The 23023-nt window shown below is 44.7% G+C and overlaps 1 protein-coding gene across 6 annotated transcripts in view; it reads left to right on the plus strand.

The window, feature by feature from the left end:
* meis2a (Meis homeobox 2a) overlaps positions 1–23023 on the plus strand; it is a 185715-nt gene that overhangs the window by 159732 nt on the left and 2960 nt on the right. For 3 of the 6 annotated variants that reach the window (XM_082516454.1, XM_082516455.1, XM_082516456.1), the window contains 3 exons: positions 473–549; positions 18971–19029; positions 20703–20813. In XM_082516454.1, coding sequence (XP_082372580.1) covers positions 473–549; positions 18971–19029; positions 20703–20813 — 247 coding nt within the window. Of the gene's footprint in view, positions 1–472; positions 550–18970; positions 19030–20702; positions 20814–21255; positions 21354–23023 lie in introns of all 6 variants that reach the window. The other 3 variants (XM_082516458.1, XM_082516459.1, XM_082516457.1) reach the window with 3 other exon arrangements.

Below are 23023 nucleotides of genomic sequence, written 5' to 3' on the forward strand. Positions count from 1 at the left end.
TAAGTGTCTTTTCTTTCTGGAGGTGTGCTATATGTTGTTTTTGTGTAGGCAGGGTGGGGATAAAGAATGGGGGTTATCACTGGTGACAGTGTTAACAAACTTGTTTGGCCAGCTCCTACAGGTTTTGCACTAAACTGTGCGTGTGTGTTTGTGTGTGTGTGTAGGTGTGTGTGTGTGTGTATGTATGCGTGGGTGTGGACACGTGTATGGTGTGAATGTCTATAATGTGCAAGAGGCAGCATTGGGTGGAGGTCATGAGAAGGTCCAGTCTTAAGTTACACAATGCAACAAACACAGGAACATATTGAATAGATACAGTAATAAGCAACAGCCATGAACTTGACTCGAAGCACGTGTTCGTTTTCCAGCGCTTCGCTATACGAGTGCTTACATGCATGGATATTTATGCTAATCTGTATGTCAAAGAGGCTCATGTATGTGTTTGTTTCTCTCTCTCTGCTTGCTCCTGCAGCACCCATACCCTTCTGAAGAGCAGAAGAAGCAGCTAGCCCAAGACACGGGCCTCACCATCTTGCAAGTAAACAACTGGTGAGTCAAGATTTCCGCTTGCCCTATCTCCACCACCAGCATCGCTCTGCCTTTTATTTTCAAAAGCCTTCGCCTCCCTCTCCCCATCAGCCAAGACGGCTAATGCTCCTAAAGTGTGAAAACCGTTTATGTACATCCCTCCCCATCGCTCACAGACACATGCAGAGGTTCACACATAGACATACACACAGACAACCTTTGTAACATTATTATATGTAAGCTACCAGGATGTTCCGGTGTTATCTGTAAAGTGTTCCGCGGCTAAGTCAGTGGTCTTTGTGGTTTGATGCACATGTATTCACTGGGATATATTTAAGGGAGACAGGCACTGATCATAAGCTACCCCTACAGCCCCCACACCCACCCCACCCCTTCATCCAAAACCATACCTACCACCGCCACTGGTGCCCCCACAAAAGGCAAAACTGCCTTTCCACCCCCTCCCCATTTTACACCAGCTATATGGTGGATTAAGGTTTTGGTGGCCTGGCCAGCAGGGCCTTTGTAGATGGCTTAGCACATAACTGGGGGTGGTGGATTAAATAAAATGATCACAGAAGCAAAGAAATGATACAGGAATTACTTATCAAAATACTAGCCCAGGTTTTATCTGCAGCTTAATTTTGTTCAGTACATTCTCAGGGTGATGTTCAGATTAATTGAACTGACAGCTTCCTTTCAAAATTCCGGGAAGGTATTTGCACGGATTTCAGGTCTTACACAAACTTAATTATATGGAACCCCATTTTATCATTCTAATTCCATGTAGCGGGGGTTCTATTTACAAATGACAAGTCTGTGCCTTTTATTCACAGCTTTCCTTAATATATTTATCAAAGCGGGTTCATTTACAAAGTGCTCTATCTGTTGGGTACAGGCAGGCTGACATTAACGAAGCTTTTAGGTTTATCAGACTCGCAGCCTGACAAGCCACCCGAGGGTCAATTGATTTTTTGGTTCTGTGATTCATTTTTTTCTCATTTTTCCTGGATCACAATGAGAAACATGCCTGGAGAATTAGCCTGGTTTGTCGGCCTTATCTATCAGCCCCCTCCCTCGTGCTCCCCCCCACTATCTGACATACTCTGTCTCCTTCGTTTCTCTCTCTCTCGCTCGCTCCCTCTCTCTTTCTCTCCCCTTCTTTCTCACCCTTTGCTTTATTCCCTTCTAGCCAGGGGAAGTCAAGCTACTTAAATTGGCCACAGGAACCGGTGTTATCAGACTTTAATGCACCCTACAGTGTGGATAGCATTTCAATTACACTAGTAACCAAAGATTAGCCCCCGCTTGCCTGTTTCATGCCTCGTGCCACCGTTTCGGGACGCCATGCACCTTACCTACAGGAGCAGAAAATTGAGTTGCCTTGCCTGTGTCATGGTGATTAATGCAGAAATACTCTGCTAACCTGGGAGGAGAGAGAAATAGACAGAGACATAGACAGAGATAGATCTGAGACGAGTCCCTGCCTTCTCATTGGCCATGAAATTCAAGCCATCCATTTGGTCTGAAAGCATCTTGCACTGTGTAACATCCTTGAGCATACGCACACAGATGCATAATCACAGATGATCACAGAGCTGTATTAACTTTACACCAGGCCTCTTATAAAATACATACCAGTTACTGAAGAGGCTTGGAGTCCATTAGTGTATCTGTGGTGCATCCCGGCTGATGTCGGGAGGCCTGGGTGACTCTGCCACGTTACTGGCTATGTTACAGTAAGGGAAAGGTGAGAAGAAGGTGCAGAAGTTTTCCACTTTTTACTATCTAGGCTAGGTAGCGAGTTATAGTTAAATGTCTGACCTTTTTGTTTTTCTCTTTGATATTTGGTCCAGTGGCTGCTCAGATCATTCACCCCAGATATGACAGAACTTAGCCATATGAAATTCCTGTTTCAAAAAAAACCCCTCAAATTCCTGGCTGGTCCCTTGCATTGTTCTGTTATTCCCTTTGATGCATGGTTACTGCCATGTTACTGACCAGAGAGAGGGAGAGAGAGAGAGATAGCGACAGACAGGGGGGAAAAGAAGCAAAGGATGATTGGGGGGAATAGGGAGGGGATGGCCGCCGTCTTCGGTTTCCAGAGCTCTCCCTCGGGGAAAGGATGTGCTGAATCAGGGCTTTGTCCGCCGGCACAATCGCAGCCCAGCGAGGGCACAACGGTGCACTGTGTGATAGTCAATAGACAGTGCATCTCACTCTCTCCCCTTTTGCCCCATCAAACCTCCCAGCACCATCCCCTCCAAATGACACCTAGCTTTACATTTACCTGGAGCTCACCTGTGCAGGCAGAAAGCAAAACTCAACTGGTTTAAACCCTTTTGTCTCAGCGCCACACTCTGATACTCCGGCGGAGTCTAACTCGAGAATATATAATTAGAAAACAGCCTCACCTGTTTGTAGCCCACACGCCAACAGCTGTTTGATGTTAATAAGGGCAAAGGAAAGGGTTAAAGTCCACAATCTCATTGCTCTGGTGTTGAGCTTATGAGAGGAAAGACTTGATTATCCTGTTAATAGTTTCCCCTGCGTTCAAAGGTGTGTTTGTATGTGCATTATTACTAATGGGAACTTCAGAGATGTGTATGAGTATACAGTGTGTCAGGACACCATTAGTTGACCATTAGATAGTGTGGGGTTTTGTTTGCCCTGCTTACATTTGAGACAGCAGGCGTCATGCTAAGAGAACGTGGGAGTGGTCTGATATGTAATTGCATTTGTTTAAGATTGCAGGAAAAGGTGAGGGCCATGTCACACATGGCATTCTGGGATAGCGAAGTAGGTGAAATGGCAGACAGGTGTTCATAAGCTAAAGAAGCATTTAGAGTTTACAGTGTCTGGCGGCAAATTTGCCTTCCTCAGCAGCTCCCAGTGTCCTGCTATCATTCTGAACTAAATGGAGCCTGACCGAATCCTTTCATGTCTCAGCATCACACCCAGCACGATGTGCCCTCGCTCTCTGCCATAAACACACACACACACACCGACTGTCCTGCCGTTATTTACCACAGCACCAACGGGTACGCGCGCGCTCACACAGGCGGCATGTAACTACACACACAGGGTTATTACATGGGCCTGAGAGATGATGCCGATGACAGATGACTGAAAGAAATGGCATCTAAAAAAAGGAAGGAAATCGGCCTGTCATTATTCCCTCATCTCGCAGGCAGCCAGTTGGCCATTTCCATGGCTGAGTGAGGGGGGGGGGGGGTTGGGTTGCAGTCGGGTGGGGGTGGGGGTGCAGAACAAATCAGAGAGCGAATATGTCATTTGTTGGCATCGATGATAACTGACTGCTGTGCCACTGGACCACTAATAACAATAAAGAGGGCACTAAGCCACACTCTATTTTTACTTGTCTGCCTCCTCTCTACAGCCCAGGGGAGACTACATGCACAGACACACAAACACACACACAGTGAGGAGAGGCTCCAATTAGCGGCAGAAAGGAATACAATGAGTGAGTTATTAAGACACAGAGGCGGATCGCAGCCAACCTTTGCCCCCTGTCGGAGCACAGGTCACATGATAAGGGAAGGATATCCGCCAGACAACGGCGCCAAGCAGCCTGTGCCCACTGAGGAGATGAAATAGGCTCAATCTCTGTGGCAGTTCAGTGTGGAGTGTGGTGCACTGATTGTTTTCTCTTTTTTTTTTTGACCTTGAACAGTCGCCAACAAATAACTGCACATGTACTGTATTAGCAATAATATGTTTAATTACTCTGCTTTAAGAACAGAAGGATGTGCTCTGACTAAGCCAGCAAACTGCGTTATGTGCGACCAATGTCATTCATATGTCGAGTAACTGAGCAGGCAGGTGCACTGGGGAAATAAGCTAAACAGGACTGAAACAGGATCTTGAAAGAATGCCACAAATAAAATAAAAAATACATTAAATAAATAAGCAAATAAAAAATCAAAAGTCATTACAATTATATGCCTTTTGAACTTTAGCCTATCTATATAGAATCCTGATTATGACCCCCGATTGTGCTCTGCTGTGGCACAGCATGCAGATAAACTGAATTTAGATGGCTCTAAACTGACTGATCTGTAGCCCTCTTCACAGCAGGTTCCCCATTCCCATTCAGATCAACTCATCCTGGATCACCTCTAGATTTTACAGACTTTAAATCACTCGGCGGCGATACAAAGTGGCTGCACTGAAGGTTCATGTGCAAAATGTTAACATTTGTTTGTGGTGTCTGAAAACACGAAAGAGAAAAAGCAAAAGCAAATTTGTTCCTCCACTTAGAAAGCATTTTCCATCCCCCTTTCTCAGGCCAAAGAGACACTTAGGAACACTGCCTTTTACGATTTTATACGATTTTATGATTCTCTGGTTTGGCAGCGACGCCCATTATGAAATGCAAAATAATAACTAATATTTTCCAAATGTAACATAAAGTTATGAAACTGGCCTAGCCGCCTGTTTTTCCACATTCTTTATAAGTATTTACGTCTCATGAATCTCACACAGAGGCTTTTGAGGTCCCCCCAACCCCCACCCCGTACTCTGCTCACTGCCCACTCCCTACTTTTCTATCTCTTCTTTTCTACAACATTGGTGGGCTAGTTGACTGAAGTTGCTGGTTATCTGTCTAACTTTGACCCAGATGGAAATGTCATGCCTTTTTTTGGCTGCAACCAGGGACTCCCAGCAGTGGCCATCTCATGCCCCTGGCTTTCTAAATATACAGCCAGAGTGTGGAGAGGTTGTGGCTGCGTGTGTGTGTGTGTCTCTCTGGTGTATCTGTGTGTGCAAGCATGAGTGTATATGTGTGTCTAACTAAAAAGAGAGACTATCGGGGTGCTGCCAACACAGGCATCATGATCCCTCTCATTTAGGGACCGCTAATTGGCAGTTAATTAGCAGAATTGACTCTGTTGTCGGATCCCAAGTGCCATCCCCCCTACCAACACCCTCTACCCGCTAAGTTCATTTGATCTGGCTGCTTTCTTGATGCTGTAATAATAATCCTGTTTCATCTGTTTTGGAGGAAGAAACACATTTAGAAAAACATATTCTCACTATTGGCAAGATTAGAACAGAACGGGCTCTTTTTTCGTAGCAGGTTTCATTTTCTTTTTCATTTTGTTCAGCGGTTGTTACAGATCCAAATATCTGTTAACTGCACCATCTAGACACATGCTTTACTCACAGTTTAAGCCATGGGAGTCTTAAACAGCTGACACTAATGTGTGCCACCGTGCTCTCACAGTATATGTGAGTACATTAGCCCTGCTGAAATTCTCACTGTGATTAACAGGGCTCACTAACATTTTTATCAGGCACTGGGGGCACGCTGACTCGTAGCATGGTATGGACATCCAACGAGGCTATGAAGCAACCCAGTGCCCACCTCTGTATGAGTTATGGAAAACAGGTGGTACTTTCACAAAAACTGGCAATGTCGGCTGATCGTGCACGAAAACGAATGCCTTTTTTAACTTGTTTTCCCATTGCAAGCTCAAGATTCTCCAAAGCGCAGACGGCATGCAAGAAGAACGAAGCCAGACCAGGCAAGATAGAGCGGCAAAGAGCTAAAAGAGGCATTACAGAGAAAGCATTAGAGAGAGATGGGAGGAGGGAGGTCTTTGTACTTCTCTGCTCCTTTTGGCTCTTTTATTCCTCAACGGCTTGGTTTTTATTGGTGGGTCGTTTAATAACAAGGGCTCTGCTTTTGAAATGAAGTCGAGCTGCGTTTGCGTGGGCAGGGCCCCCTTTTTTTATTTTAAGATGGTAATTTCTGTACTAGGGGTGAGAACTGGGGAGAGATCGAGAGAAAGAGAGAGAGAAAGAGCGAGGAAAAGAATCCACTAGAGAGAGAGAAAGAGGGTGAGAGTGTGGGAGAGGGAGAATTCAAGGAGAAAACAAGGCAGAAAAGTAGGTTAATTTATTTCATTTGTAAGAAGAGAAAGAACTTAAAAAGAAAAAAAGGGTTGATGATAGTGAGAAAGAAAGTGTAGGATGCTGTTTTCATGAACAAGCAGCTTAATGCACACGGGCAGCCACAGTAAGCCTGCTAGAATCTCCCTGCGCCTGAGGCCATCTGTGAGCAGAATAGCAATTTTATTACTTTGTCATTAAACCAATTTCACAGCAGTATTGTTTGTTAATGAGCAGCCGCAAACGAGCGAAGATGTCACGTACTAGAATAGCAGCAAGATTTGTGACCCCAGCACTCCTCTATCTCATTCTCCCAACCTCTACCTCATTCTTATTCTTCTTCTCTTTCTGCCATCATCTTCTTTCTTTGCATCCTTACTGTCATCCTTTCTCTCTCTCACTCTTTCTGCCATCCTCTCATCCTGCTTATCCCTCCCTTTCTCCCTCCTGTTATAGAGATCCCTGGCTCATAAAAGGGGGAAACTGCTGAAAGATAAAATGCAAAGTCTATACAGTCAAGTCTCTGTTTATGAGCTTCCATTTGCCTTTAGAGCTCATTGGGACGAATAGTTTCTCCACAGGCTTTCAGGGTGTGCTGCTGGAAAGCCTGGCATATTGGCCTGTTATTTAGCTCTAAAGCCTGACATGGGTGCCAACATCAAGTGCCAACAGAGGGACTAAGCATTTGAATAGGTGCATAAGTCCCTTGGATTGTATGCTGGATGATGTCATGCAATAATTGTGATTTTTCAAAGTTGCTCAGAGCGCAAGGCTCGATCCCCGATTTTTATTGTGTTGTGCATTTTTTTTTAAAAATCGAACTTAAATTTTGGCAGTTATGTTGAATAGTCTGGTTTCACAAAGAAAGTCATGAACTTCAGCTGTTGTGATGCTATATGTGTTTTTATGGGTAGTCGCTCTGTTTATGTTTTTACTTGGGAGGTCATCTGGCGCAGATTCTTGGTCTTTTTGTGGCTTATGACTGAGAGCGAACCAATGACACACAGGGAGAGAGACAGACAGAGGGAGAGAGAGAATTAAACTGAGGCCCCAGAGGATCAGACAACCTGACAGAGTAGATTTGGAATAATTAGTTTTATCTGCTGAGGGAGATAGCCAGCGGAGCTGTGTGTTAGGCACAGGGTGCTGCTATGTGTGCCTTGGTGGTGATGTGAATTAGGAGAATGGATGTTATGTATGTGTTTTTGGTGTGTGTGTTCAAAAGCAGGGGTGGGGTGTAGAGGACTAAAAGGGATAAAGGTGACCAGGTGTAACAGAATGGCCTTGAGGGTATATGTGCGTGTATGTGTGTGTTTGTGTGTGTTGGAGCCAGAGAGGACAGGAGCTCCTTCTTTGGCTGAGCTCTTTAAACTCCCTGAACCTTACCAAGGTATTTTCTCTCTGTCCAGGCACGCTCATTCTCTCACTCTTTCTGTTACTCTCTGTTTTCCTTTACCTCCTCCTTACACAATTTGCAATTCCCTCTGTCCTTGTGTTTGGGTGCACGGTAACACGATGTAAATAGGCATGTTCGTCTGTCTTTGCTTTGTTTCTGTGGTGCCATATTCAAAATAAGCTCCAATTACCACCCACTCCGTCCTTTAAGACGTGATGAAAGTAAATGTGGTCGGGACAGAAAACGGGAGAGAGTTGTAATCACATTGTTAGCAACACTGCAGTGTAATATTCTTACCTGTTGTGCGCTTGTGTATTTTCTGAAGCTGTGATTCATGGCCCTGTGCCCTCTGTGGCTTTGAGGTGTAGGCCAATAAGCCCATCACGGGAGACCCTATAAATCAATATAGTCCTTTGTTGGTTTAAGCCATGCTCTGCCCCAGTTCAGGCCTGTTATGGATGAGATATCAGTAGACCTGGTGCCAAGCAGAAAAGGGAAGGGAGAGCAGGAGGGGGAGAGAGGGAGGGCCTCTTCACAAAAACAATCCAATCTTAATTGGAGTGTGGCCCAAACTCCTGCACATATCAAACCTGCTAATTTGCAATTTGGGAGAGGTGAGAAATAAACAGAGTAGCATGCTGCCACGTTCTCTGCAAGCAAACAGACACACTTTGATGAAGTTATCAGAGGTAGCTTGAGGAATTAGCCAAGATTATCCAACACCATAACATGCATAACAAGATACAGAGATATAGAGGAAGCGCTGGCAAAAGGAAAGGGAAAGAACAATGAAAGGCATATTACCCTAATCTTGGGTTTCTCTATTCCCACCCTTATGAATATTTATTCCTCCCATTACTGGTGATGATGTTTCAATTGGGACTCTGTGAGCACGTGAGGTGGAATGGGGTGTCAGTCTGGTAGTAGAGGGTGTCAAGCACCCAAGATATGCCTGCTTTATCATCCTTTTGTTATATTGAATAGAATAGAATATTCTTTATTGTCATTGTCACAAGTACAATGAAATTGAAAGATGTCTCCGGTCAGTGCAACATCACGAAAGATAAATACTTAAAAACTATAATAGATATGATATAAAAGATAGAAATACATATAAAATACAGTGTTCTCATACAGTAAATACACCCAAGCAATCCAGGCCTAAGGCCCCATACAGACACTCAACATACGACCTAGTTGATATATCACTCAAACAATCAATCACTCAGTCAATTTGTTAGCGCATCCAACAAAACATGTCTGAAAGCATTCCAACATCAAGGGCACAAATGACAACAGGGGCAATGAAAGTCATCTACTTTTAGTAGCATTGAGACATGATATTGCAATTGGGTAGAAACTGTGTTTGAGTCTGTTAGTCCTTGTGTATGTTGTTCTATACCGTTTATCTGAAGGCAGCAGTTCGAACATGGAGTGTCCAGGGTGTGAGGTGTCCTTTATGATGTTATGGGCTCTTTTGAGGCAGCGGGAACTGTGTAGGTCTTTCAGTTTGAGGAGAGGGCAGCCGATTGTCCTTTGGGCAGCGTTGATTACTCCCTGGAGTGCTTTCCTCTGAGCCACTGTGCAGCTAGCGTACCATATGCCTATGCAGTACGTTAGTATGCTTTCGATGGAGGCTCTGTAGAAAGATACCAGCAGTCTCTGTGTGATGTTGTTCTTCCTAAGCACTCTCAGAAAGTACAGTCTCTGTTGTGTCTTTTTCAGTAGCTCAGAGGTATTCACACTCCAGGATAGGTTTCCCTCTATGCTGACTCCCAAGAAGCGGAAGTCTGCCGCCCTCTCCACATAGTCGTCGCTGATGATTAGTGGTTGGATTTCTGTCTTGTGTCTTCTGTAGTCAATTATGAGTTCTTTGGTCTTTTTCGTGTTTAGGAGAAGGTTGTTATCCTTGCACCATGAAGACAGCCGCTCCACCTCATCTCTGTAGGCAGACTCATCTCCCCCAGATATGAGCCCCACCACAGTAGTGTCATCTGCGAACTTTACAATGGTGTTGCTCTGGTGGGCGGGGGTGCAGTCGTGTGTATAAAGCGAGTAGAGCAGTGGACTAAGCACGCAGCCCTGTGGCGACCCAGTGCTTAGATTTAGGGCTGGAGATGTGTAACGTCCCACTCTCACTCTCTGTCTGCGCTCGGTGAGGAAGCTATTGATCCACTTACAGGTGCTGTGAGGAAGCCCTAGGTCTTTTAGCTTGGCGTCCAGTTTGTATGGAAGAATGGTATTAAATGCCGAGCTATAATCCACAAAGAGCATACGCACATAGCTTCCTTGCCTCTCCAGATGTGTTAATGCTACATTGAGTGCTGTTGCTATGGCGTCCTCTGTCGATCGGTTTGCTCTGTAGGCAAACTGGTGTGGGTCAAGGCTGCTGGGTAGGGCTGCTGTGATGTGGTAATGCATTTGTATTGTATGAGATACATTCTTTATAATGTATTTGGATAGTTGAAATCTAAAGAACACGGATGGCTGAGAATTGAGTTTTCTGTATTTTGGGGCTTTTACTAGACGTGTCATATAAAAACATCCCACATGTCAGTTCAGAGGCTTAAGTTTAAGGACCTTTAAGGATCTTCTGCAGTGTAGGCTTAATAGAATGTGGCTTTGTTGTATTTGTTTAAGGCTGTCACATATGAAGGAGGCCAGTCAAAGCTTTTACACAGTTGGTGGTAGAGCTGATCTGAGAGGCAGAGGGCTCGCTTCAGGCCACCAAGCACATCAGAGTCCCTGTGGTCTGCTCCACAGTGTCACTGCTGCTTCTGCCAGCAGTCCCTTCCACAAACAACAGCTATTTATATCACTAGCCTGCTGCTGGACTTTTTAGCCCTAAACTCTGCTTCTGACTGTGCCGGCGCATGTGTGTTTGTGTGCCTGTGAGTTCACTCGTGTGTATTTCAAAGCGATTATGTGCAATTGAAACTCAGATTAATTATTCAATAGGGAAGTGAGAGGCAAGCTGACAACATTTAACCGGTGACTCTCTCGCGGTCACTAATATGTGCTAGACGCAAACTCGCTCGCTCAGACAACATCATGGAAACGTGCTCGATGGAAACACTCAGTCACACGCCAGAGACCCAGTGATGAGAAGATGATGACATCCCAGAGGGAGGGAGAATCCCTTCCCAAATATACACACACAGACTGAATCCTGTACTCTGCAGTAGTCTGGTTCTGAAAGACTCTCAAGTGCAGCGGCACCTAAAGCCAGGCATTAGAGAATCTCACTGGTCGATCCACTAGGTTTAGGTGTCACTTTTTAATTGCTCAAACTGCAGTGCATTTTCACTGCCCTAAATTCACGGTTAGTAGCACACCAGCATGAGGAGTAAAAACTTCAAGAGCAGGGGGAGAATATGAATGTATACATATGTTTGGGAACAGGGTGGTAAGATGAGGGCACCTTTTATTTTTAATGCCTTCTAATACATTTTTATATTCAGGAGTGCAAGCTGTCTGCAAATGTGAGAATACATGTACATTATGTGTGTGTGTGTGTGTGTGTGTGTGTGTGTGTGTGTGTGTGTGTGTGTGTGTGTGTGTGTGTGTGTGTGAGAGAGAGAGAGAGAGAGAGAGAGAGAGAGAGAATGTAACTGTTGCTCTTGGCAGGCCCCCTCTCTTCTTCTCTTTGAGCTGAACCCATTACAGTCTTATAAAAGGGGGAGAGGAGAGAGGTTTGATATGAAGCAAAGGAAATAGATTGGCCTTATTTCCTGTCTGGCTGCCGCAGAGCAGACACTTGTGTTGCCTAGACGATGCAGGCAATTGACACTCAATTTTGTTTGAAATATCACGCCTCTATCATGTCATTATCAGCTTCTCATGGTAATCCACAAAGCCGCACTGTTTGATATCTGACAATAAGGGGGAGTCACAGAGTCACGGAATCTCTCACTCGATTACCAGGCAGAGAGAGAAAACGGGGTTGAGAATGAAAGGGAGCAGAAAACGAGAGAGCGGGGAGACAAAAGACGGGGTGAAAGAAGAAGAGATGGAAAGATAATTCAGGGGAGAGAAGCGAGAAAAGCCACAGATTTTCTATGTTGGCACTAAGAAGTGGAAGGAAACTGAGATTATACCTGCCCACTTCGCAAAGACATGAAAAGGAGTCCAACAGGTCTGGCATAGTGGAGGGGGGAAAAAAGAGAAGCGAATGTGGGCAATAGGGGTGGCACTCTTCACAACTGTGAAATTGGGGTGATCTTGTAAGCACACCCACTCATCTCAGGAGAGCTGATGGGTAGGCTGGGGTAATGATAGTGCTGCAGTCAGTTTCTCTATTCCCCCTGCCTGGCTGTGTGTGTGTGTGTGTGTGTGTGTGAGAGAGAGAGAGAGAGAGGCAGCCTGCCAGTATGTGTTCTGTGTATCTGTTCTATTTCTTGCTGGTCCTTCGTGAAAGCAGGAAAACCTCACCCATCCAAAAGGTGAGAAGCTGGCTTATGAGGAATGAGCGTTACCTTCCAGCGCTGACGGCCTCTGTCACGCGCTATGTACTGGAGCCTTTGACGAGGGCTAATATTGACCTAAGAATGTTGGTTGTTTTCAGGCGCTCTTCAAACAAGAAAAAATGCAGCTGTTGGTCCCTCGGCTCCTGTGCAGGCAGAAAATACCTTTTGTACACCTGTGCACATTAATAAGGTGTTGTCTTAAGGTGGGTGTGGGAGCAGGGAGGGGGGGTGTCTTGCTAACAAGAGATTTGTGGGATCAACTCCTTTCGTATTACCCCTGTCGAGTGGCAATCGGTTAAAAAAAGGAGGAAGTTAATGAAGGAAATATTATACATGAAGGAAAATGTTAAGAGACTGTGTCGATAGAAAAATGCAGATGAGATGATTTGGTCCTTCTTTCTTACTTCAGAAAACTGGTAGTGCTAGGGCAAGTTAGTAACGCTGGGTTGCTACAATAAGGTCTCTTTCATACAGGTGTGTTGACGCCTGGGGCGGGCTTGGCCTCAGTCCCTTCCATTCACCCTGGCTGATTTGAACAATAACTATCGTATCTTTTAAAAGAGAAGGGAGGGTGAAGCGTCAAGAAGTAGATGCCTAAGAGCTCTGTTGGGGCCAAGAAAAACCCCCGCTGCCGTTGTCAGAGCTTGTTGATGTTGTAGGGAGGAATTTTTTTTTCGTTTTTGCCCCCACCCCCATAACCCCCACACTTTTTTTTCCCACTTCTGCGCTGGATTTGGTGTTTTGTGCCGTAGGACAGAGTGTGGTGAGGAGACAGAGGAACAAAGTGCTGCTGTGTGGAGCAGCAGCTGCTGCTTGCCGGATCAAAGGGGCAACAAGCGTGGTCTTCCTGGCCCAACGCTGCTCTGGAGGTGTTTGACGGACAGTCAGCAGCTGGTGCCGTACAGCCCGCCCTGTAGGGGTCAGGCTGCTGGACTGCAAGGCCCAGAGGTGACATACCGTCACTGGACAGGGGGAAGAGGGGAGAAGGTGTTAGATGGGAGGGTAAATAGAGGGAGAGATGTCTATGTTTGTTTCTTTTGTTGTGTGTGTTGCTTTGGTGTTTTAGTTTAGAGCGAGACTTTTGGGATTATTGTTCCATATTTCTATCAGATATTTACCCTTTTGTGATGAGTGAGTCAGTTCCCACTTATTCTTCATAATGCATGGATGACGGCTGCCTGGTTTTAAGGCTAAACAATTACTTTCCTAGCGTTGTGCTCCACACTGCAGTATTCCACCTCTTTGGTGCTGACAGAGAATCAGAGTGAGAAAAGAGAGACAGAGAGCAAGCATGCCGCAGTGCTATTGATTTATTTTAATTAGCTCCTCGTTAAATCTTGTCAGTTTGCAACACAAATATATAATTCTTTGTCTGATTTTCCACTGGAGTCTTAATGACTCGTACTCAGCGGGTTTCAGAGAGAAATGACTTCTGCCGCTAGACTGACAGAGCAATGCAAATGTTAGTCATATAGGACTGAGGGGGGGATGCCACAAATGGGCAATGAGTGGAGTAATAAAAAGGGAAAGAAAAACAGGTCAGTGAAAGTCCATGGAGGAGAGGTGAAACAGTCCCCCTTTCAGAGGCAGACAAAAGAGTGTGTGTGGGGGGGTGAGGTGGCGTGGGAGGTGGGAATATGGAGGCACAGTGGATGTGAGAAAGAGAGCGAGAGAGAGGGGAAGAGATAGACAGAGGTAAAACTATGTAAACACAGTGGCTGCCCTAAACGCGGGCCCTCACCGACGTTTCTAAAAAAATGATCCTGTCTTGCTCTGCTTCACATCTGCACTAAATCAAACACAGGGGTGAGGTAATGTTCGCCCGGCACATGTCTCTCGACTCCTGTTTTAACTTAAAGAAGCGAAGAAGGTATAGAAAAGGGGGAAACTGTCGCTGATGAGCTTGAGAAAGCTTCCCCATTCCTACCTCCTTGTCACTTATCTCTATCCTAGAGGAGTGAAAAGCTCCTTTGTGATAGTTTATGATAAATCCACAGATACTGTAGGTTCAGTCTGGTGGCAAGCCATGTATAAACTGTTACAGGGGCCTGCCTGGACCATGTGAGCTGATTAAATCACCCGTTGTTGACACTACAGTGGATCAGTGTTAGAAGTTCAGTAGCCTTGGACTACCCTGTGTCTGACTGGACCATAATTAGTGTTTGCTTATACTAAACACACTCTCTTCATGGGGTTAATTTGCATGCACTTCCCGGTCAAAGGACATCCAGTTTCCACTCCTGTCTCTCTGCCTTTCTTTTTGGTGGAAGAGCATCAAACTAAAGCCTTCCTCCTTTGATTCTAGTGAGTTGTGACTCAATCGCTGGGGGTTTGGAATCTTTATTTCTGTCTGAAGCGGAAGTATGGAAGCAATGAGCTTTAATAGGAACCAGAGGACAGTCATGTTTGCAAGCAGTGATCATGGATTGAGTTCAGTATGTTCTTGTACAGATTGTGTTGCATCTAATCTTCCTACAAAGCCAGACGAATAGGGGCCCAGGAATCGGAAACTTGCCCCCCTCTCACTTGGTATATGAGCTTCCAAAATGGGCATGTGTAGGTCAGCCATGAAGGCAATAAACTGTCAACGATTTTTGTGACACTGTTTAAATGCTTTGCACACTGTACAGCGCTATGTTTGGAGTAGTCCTGTGCTTATTTTTTAGATAAGGCACATTCCGTTTTCTGCATTTCATTCTCGTGTCTCACTCTGTCTTGTTTTTTCTTTCTTTCTTTCTTTCATCACAAACTCGTCAAACGAGTGACCCCACTCCTGATTGGCTAGGTTTCCTGTGATCTCCACCGCAATTGGCTAACTAAGCATTGAGACTCTCTGTTTCGCCTCTCTCTGTCTCGTCTCCCTCCCTCTCGCTCTCCGTCTCTTGGCTGTGCTCCAGGGTAGGGTGGTTTGGCATGACAATTTCTCAGCGAAGGAATGCTGACAACAGGAGCGAGTTACCAGGTGTGGCTGCAAGTCAGTTAACTAGAAACAAGGCCTTTCTGACAGACTGAGATGAGGAAGTAAGAAAAAAATTTAAGACAACACTGAGTGAGACAGACTGGTTTGCTGTGATTACATCTGCAAACCTCCAGTAACCTTTGATACTATTATGCTTGTGATGCAGTTGGCTTGCTGCATTAAAGGGGAGCGTTGTAAAATTGAAGGACTCTACTTAAAAAATAAAGTCTCGTGGTATGCTTTAGGATTATGTAAGTTCACTAGTCCATCTATATCTCTTCTTCTGTGCCTGACCAGCTCTTAATCTCAGTCCCCCCACACTCAAGTAACTACAGGCTATAGCAAAACACAGCATGCTAGCCTGTCTCCATCATTCATATCTGCCCACTATGTTCAACTCCTAACAGCTGTAGTAAGTTTAGCTTCTTATATCATTAGGAAGATGGATACCAGGTCTTCCTGTGGAGATGCATTATTGTATCTGCACACAAGCTTGTGCTTTTCAAGTGCGTCTTTCACGCCATCTCAGTGAATAAAAGTGCTTCTGTGAGCCAGCTGGCAGTAGTATGTGAAGAATGTGCTGACATGCATTATACACACATATTGACTGACATGTGCATACATATTAACATGCAAGCTCTAAAGTGTACTTAGCACTGTGAGTGCAGTTTTTGAAACGCAGCTTGAAAATGTGTTTAGGGCCTATTGGCTGGACAAAACCAGTTGCTAATATTAAACAGCAGTGGGCCGCAGCCCCCAACAGCCCACTTTTTCCTGGGGTATTGTACACATTCTGAGCTGTATCCCAATGAATGACCTCCACACGACCCCCTAACCTTGCCTTTAATTATTTGTTTGAAGACAGCACGGAGTTCCCATGCTGAGAGGTACTCTGTGTACTATGTGTGCATGTGTGCGTGTGTGCGTGTCGGTGTTTCTGTGCTCTAACACTGAGCAGAGGCAGGCCATAATAAGCTAGACCACCAGATGTAGATAATAAAACATGGGCTTTGGGTTGGAGGTTTTTTAGCTAGTGTCCCCTGTGAGCCTCCTGTGTTCTGGTTAGCCTATGGACACACTGGCGGTGGTTGTGGTTATGTCCATGGTGTTGATGTGTAGATTTACAGCACACACACACACATACACATTTTAGCAAGTGGCTTAGGAATTCTAAATCCCTGTGGTCAACCTCTGTATCTCTCTCAGGACTTTGGGTCCTCTGATCCATCCATCTGACTGTCCATCTGAGTTGACTGGCCCTCATCTCTGGAGGATTCCTGGTTGTGTTGTTCTAAGCACACTCCATTAGCAGCTCACGGGTGGAGGGAAAACAGTGTTATCTGGCCCAGCTCTGATAATCTCAATTGACTTTACTCAGACCGATAAAAGGTGCTCTAAGGCCACAAGAGGCACCCCCACTCCCCACCCCACCCCCCAACTCTTTTCGGTGCACATCGTCGCCTGCTGGTTACTGTGGCAACTTGTTTAGTGTGCAAAAATAGTCTTTGTGAATCTTTATCGTGACAGTTAGCCAACAGGGAACACTGACAAGAAGCAGGTCCATTTGGGAAAATATCTGAAAATCCACATTTTTCCATACCCCAAGAGCTGTTTGGGTACTAAAAATTAGTAAACACTGGCAGCTAAATGCTTCCCGGCATGCTTACATTTATATATTGTCTGTAAGAAGATGGAAAAACACAAATATAAACAACTATTTTTCCATCTGAAAATGACACTTTGATCCTACTGAGTACTCTCCAGTGCACAGAGTATTTCCTCTGCAGTCACTAGAAACCGTATGGTTGAATTTAGCACCTGGGAAGAACATTCTTAATATTATGTGTTTATGGCTGTGACCCAGAATACGTTAGGTAAGAATGCACATGGTTGTGATTTTGAGCCTGTTGGTGCATCCACAAAGGGAGAAAGCAGGACATATATTTTGGCAAGCCTTACACTCTGTACTTAAAGAGGGGAGTGTGATACGAGGAATGTCTTACTGTTTTCTTGCTCAGCTGGTTTCGATGCTGGAACCGTCTTTCTCCCTGAAGCACCTCGGGCATTTCTTGGAGCATAGCTATCGCGCAATGTTTTGTCCCCTTTGTTCAAAAATACTTCAGAGTTAATAAAAGTTCATTTTTATTCCTCCCTTAAATTGCAAATCATGCGTTACAATAGTATAATTTCCAATACAGCTCTCTCCTTCACTCCATTCCACTCCACCTCTCATCTTCCTCTTTCATTCTCCCTTATTCTCATGTGGGTTTGTTTCATCTTTTTTCTCTCAGGGGCCTGCAGTACCCCATGCGTACCTGCACTCTGGATGCCCCCTGGCAAATGAGCACCGCGTCTTTCTTTTCCCAACTGTGCATTTTGTACATTTAACCATGTCACTTTGAGCCGGGCAGATTACAGGCGTTTAAGTTCATTGGAGAAGGTAAGGGCAGGTATCAGGGCTTCATGGGGGATTAGGAACCCAAATTGGTTCCAGCTCTCCCTTCCTTCTAATGACCAGTTCTTTAGCCATATTGATGGTGCCTTGGCCCGTATGTTAGGAGAGGGCAGTAAAGACTTTTTTTTTCTTCCCTCCACTGTGTTTTTTGGAACTAGCAAAAGACTCCATGCTGGACAGCTCCAACGTGATTTGAAACCCCACTTTAATATCAACCACATGGGGGTACCCCTAGAGCTAGGTCCATGCTATGTTTTCAGGTTTATTAAAGTGAATGAGAGAAAGTCAGAATGAAAAGAGGTGGCAACAGAGGTAAAAAGAAAGATATAAAGGTGGAGAACTTCCTTGGCCTTAGTGGGCAGATTGTGTTTGACACAACCCAAGGCATCCCATTCCAAGTTAAAAAGGTTGCCCCTGGCTGGCAGTCACCTCCAGATGACCTCCGGCTCTACACTGGAAAAGCCACAGGAGCAAGACTGGCTGGGGAGGCTTTGTGGAGGTGCACTTACTCGCTGCTGTGGTGGTGATAAAACTTCAGACAGCCTAATTGATGGGCTCACTGACATAACAATACCTTGTGAAAGCACGGCGTGGCCCATGCCTGGTCCTCATTTCTGGACAGCTGGAAGGGGAGCAGAACCCCCTACAATGCAGCCAGAGTTGGGGGTCCCACAGAGGGGGAGGGAAGAGATGGGGGTGCAATGAAAGGAACCATTTATGTCCTGCATTTTGAACTTAAAGTTCATTTTGAAATTCAAGTATCCCCACAAAAAATAACATTTTGGTGCAATAACTGTAGAAGATGCAGTACATTACATAGAGTTGGTGAGCGTTGGGTAGAACTATAGCAGTAGTGACAGAAAAAAGAAAGCGAGACGGAGAGAGGAATGGATGTGCCATGTTGAGGGTTCTTCTGTGCCCAAGTTGCACTTAATACTTGAGGAATGTCTCCCTGGTGCCCATAGCAACCAAACGTAATCAAAAGCTTTATTAAAAGAGGGGGGAATAGATCATAAGGAACATTAAAAGTATCCCTCACTGGGTTCCCAAGTCAGCAGACAATTGCCCTTTTGTTTGTTGCTGTTGTGTCGTGAGCGCCTCTCTCAAGGACTCGGTGGCTAATGTTGCCATTAAGTCATGCAAAACTGTTTTTTCTTTGTGGAGGCTCGTGATGAATCTTTTTGTGTGTGAATGCAGCGTGATTTAACGTTTGCTTTTCTCTTCTCTGTGTTTATTTTTTCCTCTGCCAGGTTTATCAATGCCAGGAGAAGAATAGTACAACCCATGATCGATCAGTCAAATCGAGCAGGTAAAAAAAAAGGAAAAGACAAACAAAAATTTCAAAATGAAAAAACCCAAACAGACAATCCAGCTAATCTACAGTAGAGTACGGCTTCTTTTCCCTGCATGAAGACACCCTTTCCAAATCCTTTACTGGCAAGCACATTATGCCTGGAGCCCAGATTTTTAGAGGGGTACCCTACACCTACTCCCTCCTCTTCCTCTTCCATCGTTCATTCCCTTTTCCATTTTCTCAATGAGATGTGTTCAGCAGTGGTGCAGGCTGTTTGCTGATTGACTCTAATTGGAGATTTCCCAGTCTAAGTGGCAAGAGAGGTATATTAGCAGTCTCTCTGTGAATTACTAATTGGACACAAGAGGAGTGCCAAAAACGCTAGCAGCAATTTATGAGTTATCTCCCTTCTTTTTTAGGCTATTTTGTTTTTCTTCCTTTTTTTCAGTTAGGTAGGGGGCTTTCCCCTGAAATTTTCTGCTGCATTTTTATTTCCTTCCCTCAAGAATCACTCTTCTTAATTTTGATCTTAAGTAGTCATTCACTGCATTGCAAATATCAAAACCTCTCTGATTTTTTTTAATGGATTCCACCATTATGTCTTGATTTATCCCCCATGCACGAGAGATTTACATTGGTTTAAAAAAAGATGGAACACTTTATATTGGTAAATCATAACACACTGATTTTCCATGTCTAATGTGTTCAGATTTCCAAAAGCACAACCTAGTAGTAGCAAGTATGCCACTATGTGATCCTGCTGAATGTTTCAGTCACCCTAAGCTTCATTGACTTTGGCATTACCAAAAAAGAAAAAAAGAAAGAAGAAGAAAAAAACAGTAATTCTCGTTTTATGAAGATCCCTACACTCAGGGATGGAGATTGTTCAAACCGACACGAGCCATGATTAAAATGAGATGCACTTACAAATGTGGGCGCCTCTTTCTATACTTATTGCTCTTTTGTGTGGAGTATTTGACAGCCTGCATCCAGTGTGTGCCAATCAGCAATCTCTACTAACACAGCATGACTAACATCTCCCTCTAATCTTTGAGAATTACAGATTATCCAAGATAATTCTGTTATAGTCCCAGAATGCAATGGTTTCTGCAGTCTCCAAAATGCATTAGTTCAATAAGCCTAATAATAAACAAAATAAGATCCAGCTGAGCAAAGATTGCTGCTCTGTCTTCTTTATTATTATAACAGCTAATCAGGTAATTCATCCATAATACATATTAAACGATCTGGCAGTTTTGGGATTATCTAAATTTGTATGTTATGTTCTTCTTAAGAAAAGAAACATATACATGTGCTATGGATTTAACAAAATATTTGAAGGCTGAGTCTGGATGAATTGCCTGCCATGGCATAAATTCTTCCCATCCTGTCAAACTGCATGCTTTCTTCTCTCGGTTAGAGAACAATGTGTCTCCCTTGAGCGTGGTTTTGAATGACACTTGCTGCGTGTACGCACAAGTGTTTGTGTGTGCGTGTGTGCTTGCATGCATAAGGACCCACTGTATGCATGTTTGCATGCCACGCGTCAGTCAGTGCTGTCCACAAACATGAGCACAATGTCTTACAGTATGTTTGGGCTGGAGCTGGGACAATTGCTGATTGTCTGGTGTGTTTTCTCTTCTTCTTCCCCCCTTCCTTTTTCATGTCCACATTTTGACTACAATCAGGTTTTCTTCTTGATCCTTCAGTGAGCCAAGGAGCAGCGTACAGTCCGGAGGGCCAGCCAATGGGTAGCTTCGTGCTGGACGGTCAGCAACACATGGGGATCCGACCAGCTGGTAAGTCCATCCGCCTCCTTTCCTTCGTCCGTCTTCCCTCCACCATGCCTGCTTTACCACACAAGAGTTACCAAAGAGCTGAATGACACTGACCCCACTGTCTGCAGCATGAAATGTAGTAACCTCAGCATGGAGAAGGTCTCCCAAGTCAGTCGCATAAACCTAACACTAGTGTGCACCTCAACCACGATAACGCTTGTCTTTAAAAGTCCCCCCCGCCTGCCTTGCTTGTGCTTTTTCTAATCTCATAATCACAACAAATGGGTTTAAGGGAACCAGCAAGAAATGTAAACTCTTAAACCACTTCTTCACATCTTCCTCTTCCCTCATTTTCCATCTAAAGCTAACCAACCTCATCCCTTCTACTAGTTGGTCGTCTCTGACCTCGCTGTGACTCAAACTCCTGCTGATGCTTTTTCTGGCATTTATTTCTTCTTTCTAGGGCCTATGAGTGGAATGGGGATGAATATGGGCATGGATGGGCAATGGCACTACATGTAACCTCCATCTTGTAACTCAAAAAGCAAAGAAAAGGGGGAAGTAAGTACTGGGTTCTTTTCCTTGTTTTTTTCACACGTTGGGGCTGCTGGGTTTTATTTTTATGCTATTTTTTTTCCCAATTCCCTTTCACTTGACCAGCACAATGTCCTCTCACACTGGGCAGAATTTTACAGCAAGCTTGGGCCCCCTTCCTTCCCAGCAACAACTTAGGTAGCCAGAAAGATGCTTTAAATGTAGAGGATAAATTGAAGACTTGAGAAAAAGGGGTAATCATCCTGGGACAGAGAGGACCCGACTTGTGGCGCCAGACAACATGAACAACAACAGAAAAAGGGGGGGGAAGAAACAACCTGGCATGGCATGCACAAATTTATTTATCACAACAGCGCCATCGCTCTCCCCATCTTGGACAGCCAATGCAAATGTTGGACATTTAGGGAAAAAATAACATCTCCTGGGGAAGGGCCTGACAGGGAGAAATTAAGCAGGCTCCAGTGAAGCGATAAAGAAGGAGAAGTGAAACTGTCCTCCGAGTGACATAAATCTGTCTGGGGAAGGATTGATGCCCAAATTATCTTATATGCAAAGACGGGAACACCGCAGTACATTACGGCCCCTGAGCAAGATATACGGGCCGCGGGTGACATGGCCGATTCTTCACTGGGGGTTTGGTTTGAGCTGTGTAAAGGGAGGAATGAGTGTGTGGGGGGGCTGTGTGTTTTGATTATTTTTTACTGGAGGGAGACGATTTGGGGAGCGGGAGGAGGCAGTGAGTGGCCTGACCTGAGACTCGCAGACAAGAGCAGGGAGACACTGAGATAAATTTATAAGGTAGAAGACACAGGCATGCACACTTTGTCCAAAAGGAGGGGGTCTTTTTCACACATACATATACGGCCTCTCCGAGACACTGTTTTCCTGTCTCTGTCTCTCTTTCACACACATACACACACAATCCCTCTATAGCTAAATGGCGGCAGTCTGATTAAGCTGGCCATTCTGCCACAGTGCTGACATTTGAAAAATCAAGACATATAACATCCCAAAGGCGGCGGGGCAGATGAAATTTTATTTAACACCTAAACTCCCTTGCCCAATGAGGCACAATATAATAACACTTACCTTGATTAAAAGAACCCTTTATATGTAAATGGAGACTGGATTTTCCAAAGGGTCACAGCGGTAATTCTGCCGACAGAGATCATTTCACCCCTCCAGTCCTTGCATTCTCTCTCTCTTCCTCTGCTTCTCGCTGCCTCTCGCACGTTTTATCTCATCCCCTCCTGTCTTTGCTAATGGCAGGAGGGAAAAAAGAGAGAGAGAGAAGGGAAAATCAGGAAGCAATGTTCCCTAAAACAGCCACACAGAGACAACATTTGCTCAGGTTGGCTAATTCTTAATATAGGGCTATATAATTTTGAGACTATTTAATTACGTAACATACTTTATGCTTCATGACCAATTACATTAATAGCTTAATACAGAGCAATATTATCCTCTCTTGATTTGATTACACAGTCACACAATATGGTATATTTGGTACTTAATTATGGCCAGCCATTGAGCAGGACTACTGTGCCATAACAGAAGTGCGCAGCCAGCTAGGGAGGCAGGCATGCAGAGATGGCAAGGGAGAGAGGCCCAGTCTGTCCTCAGTCATTGTCTTCAGATTTTACCACTCTTGTTAATAAAAGAAGGGGTGGGGGGGT

The sequence above is a fragment of the Aulonocara stuartgranti genome (assembly GCF_965226115.1).
Source record: "Aulonocara stuartgranti genome assembly, chromosome: 19".
NCBI lineage: Eukaryota > Metazoa > Chordata > Actinopteri > Cichliformes > Cichlidae > Aulonocara > Aulonocara stuartgranti.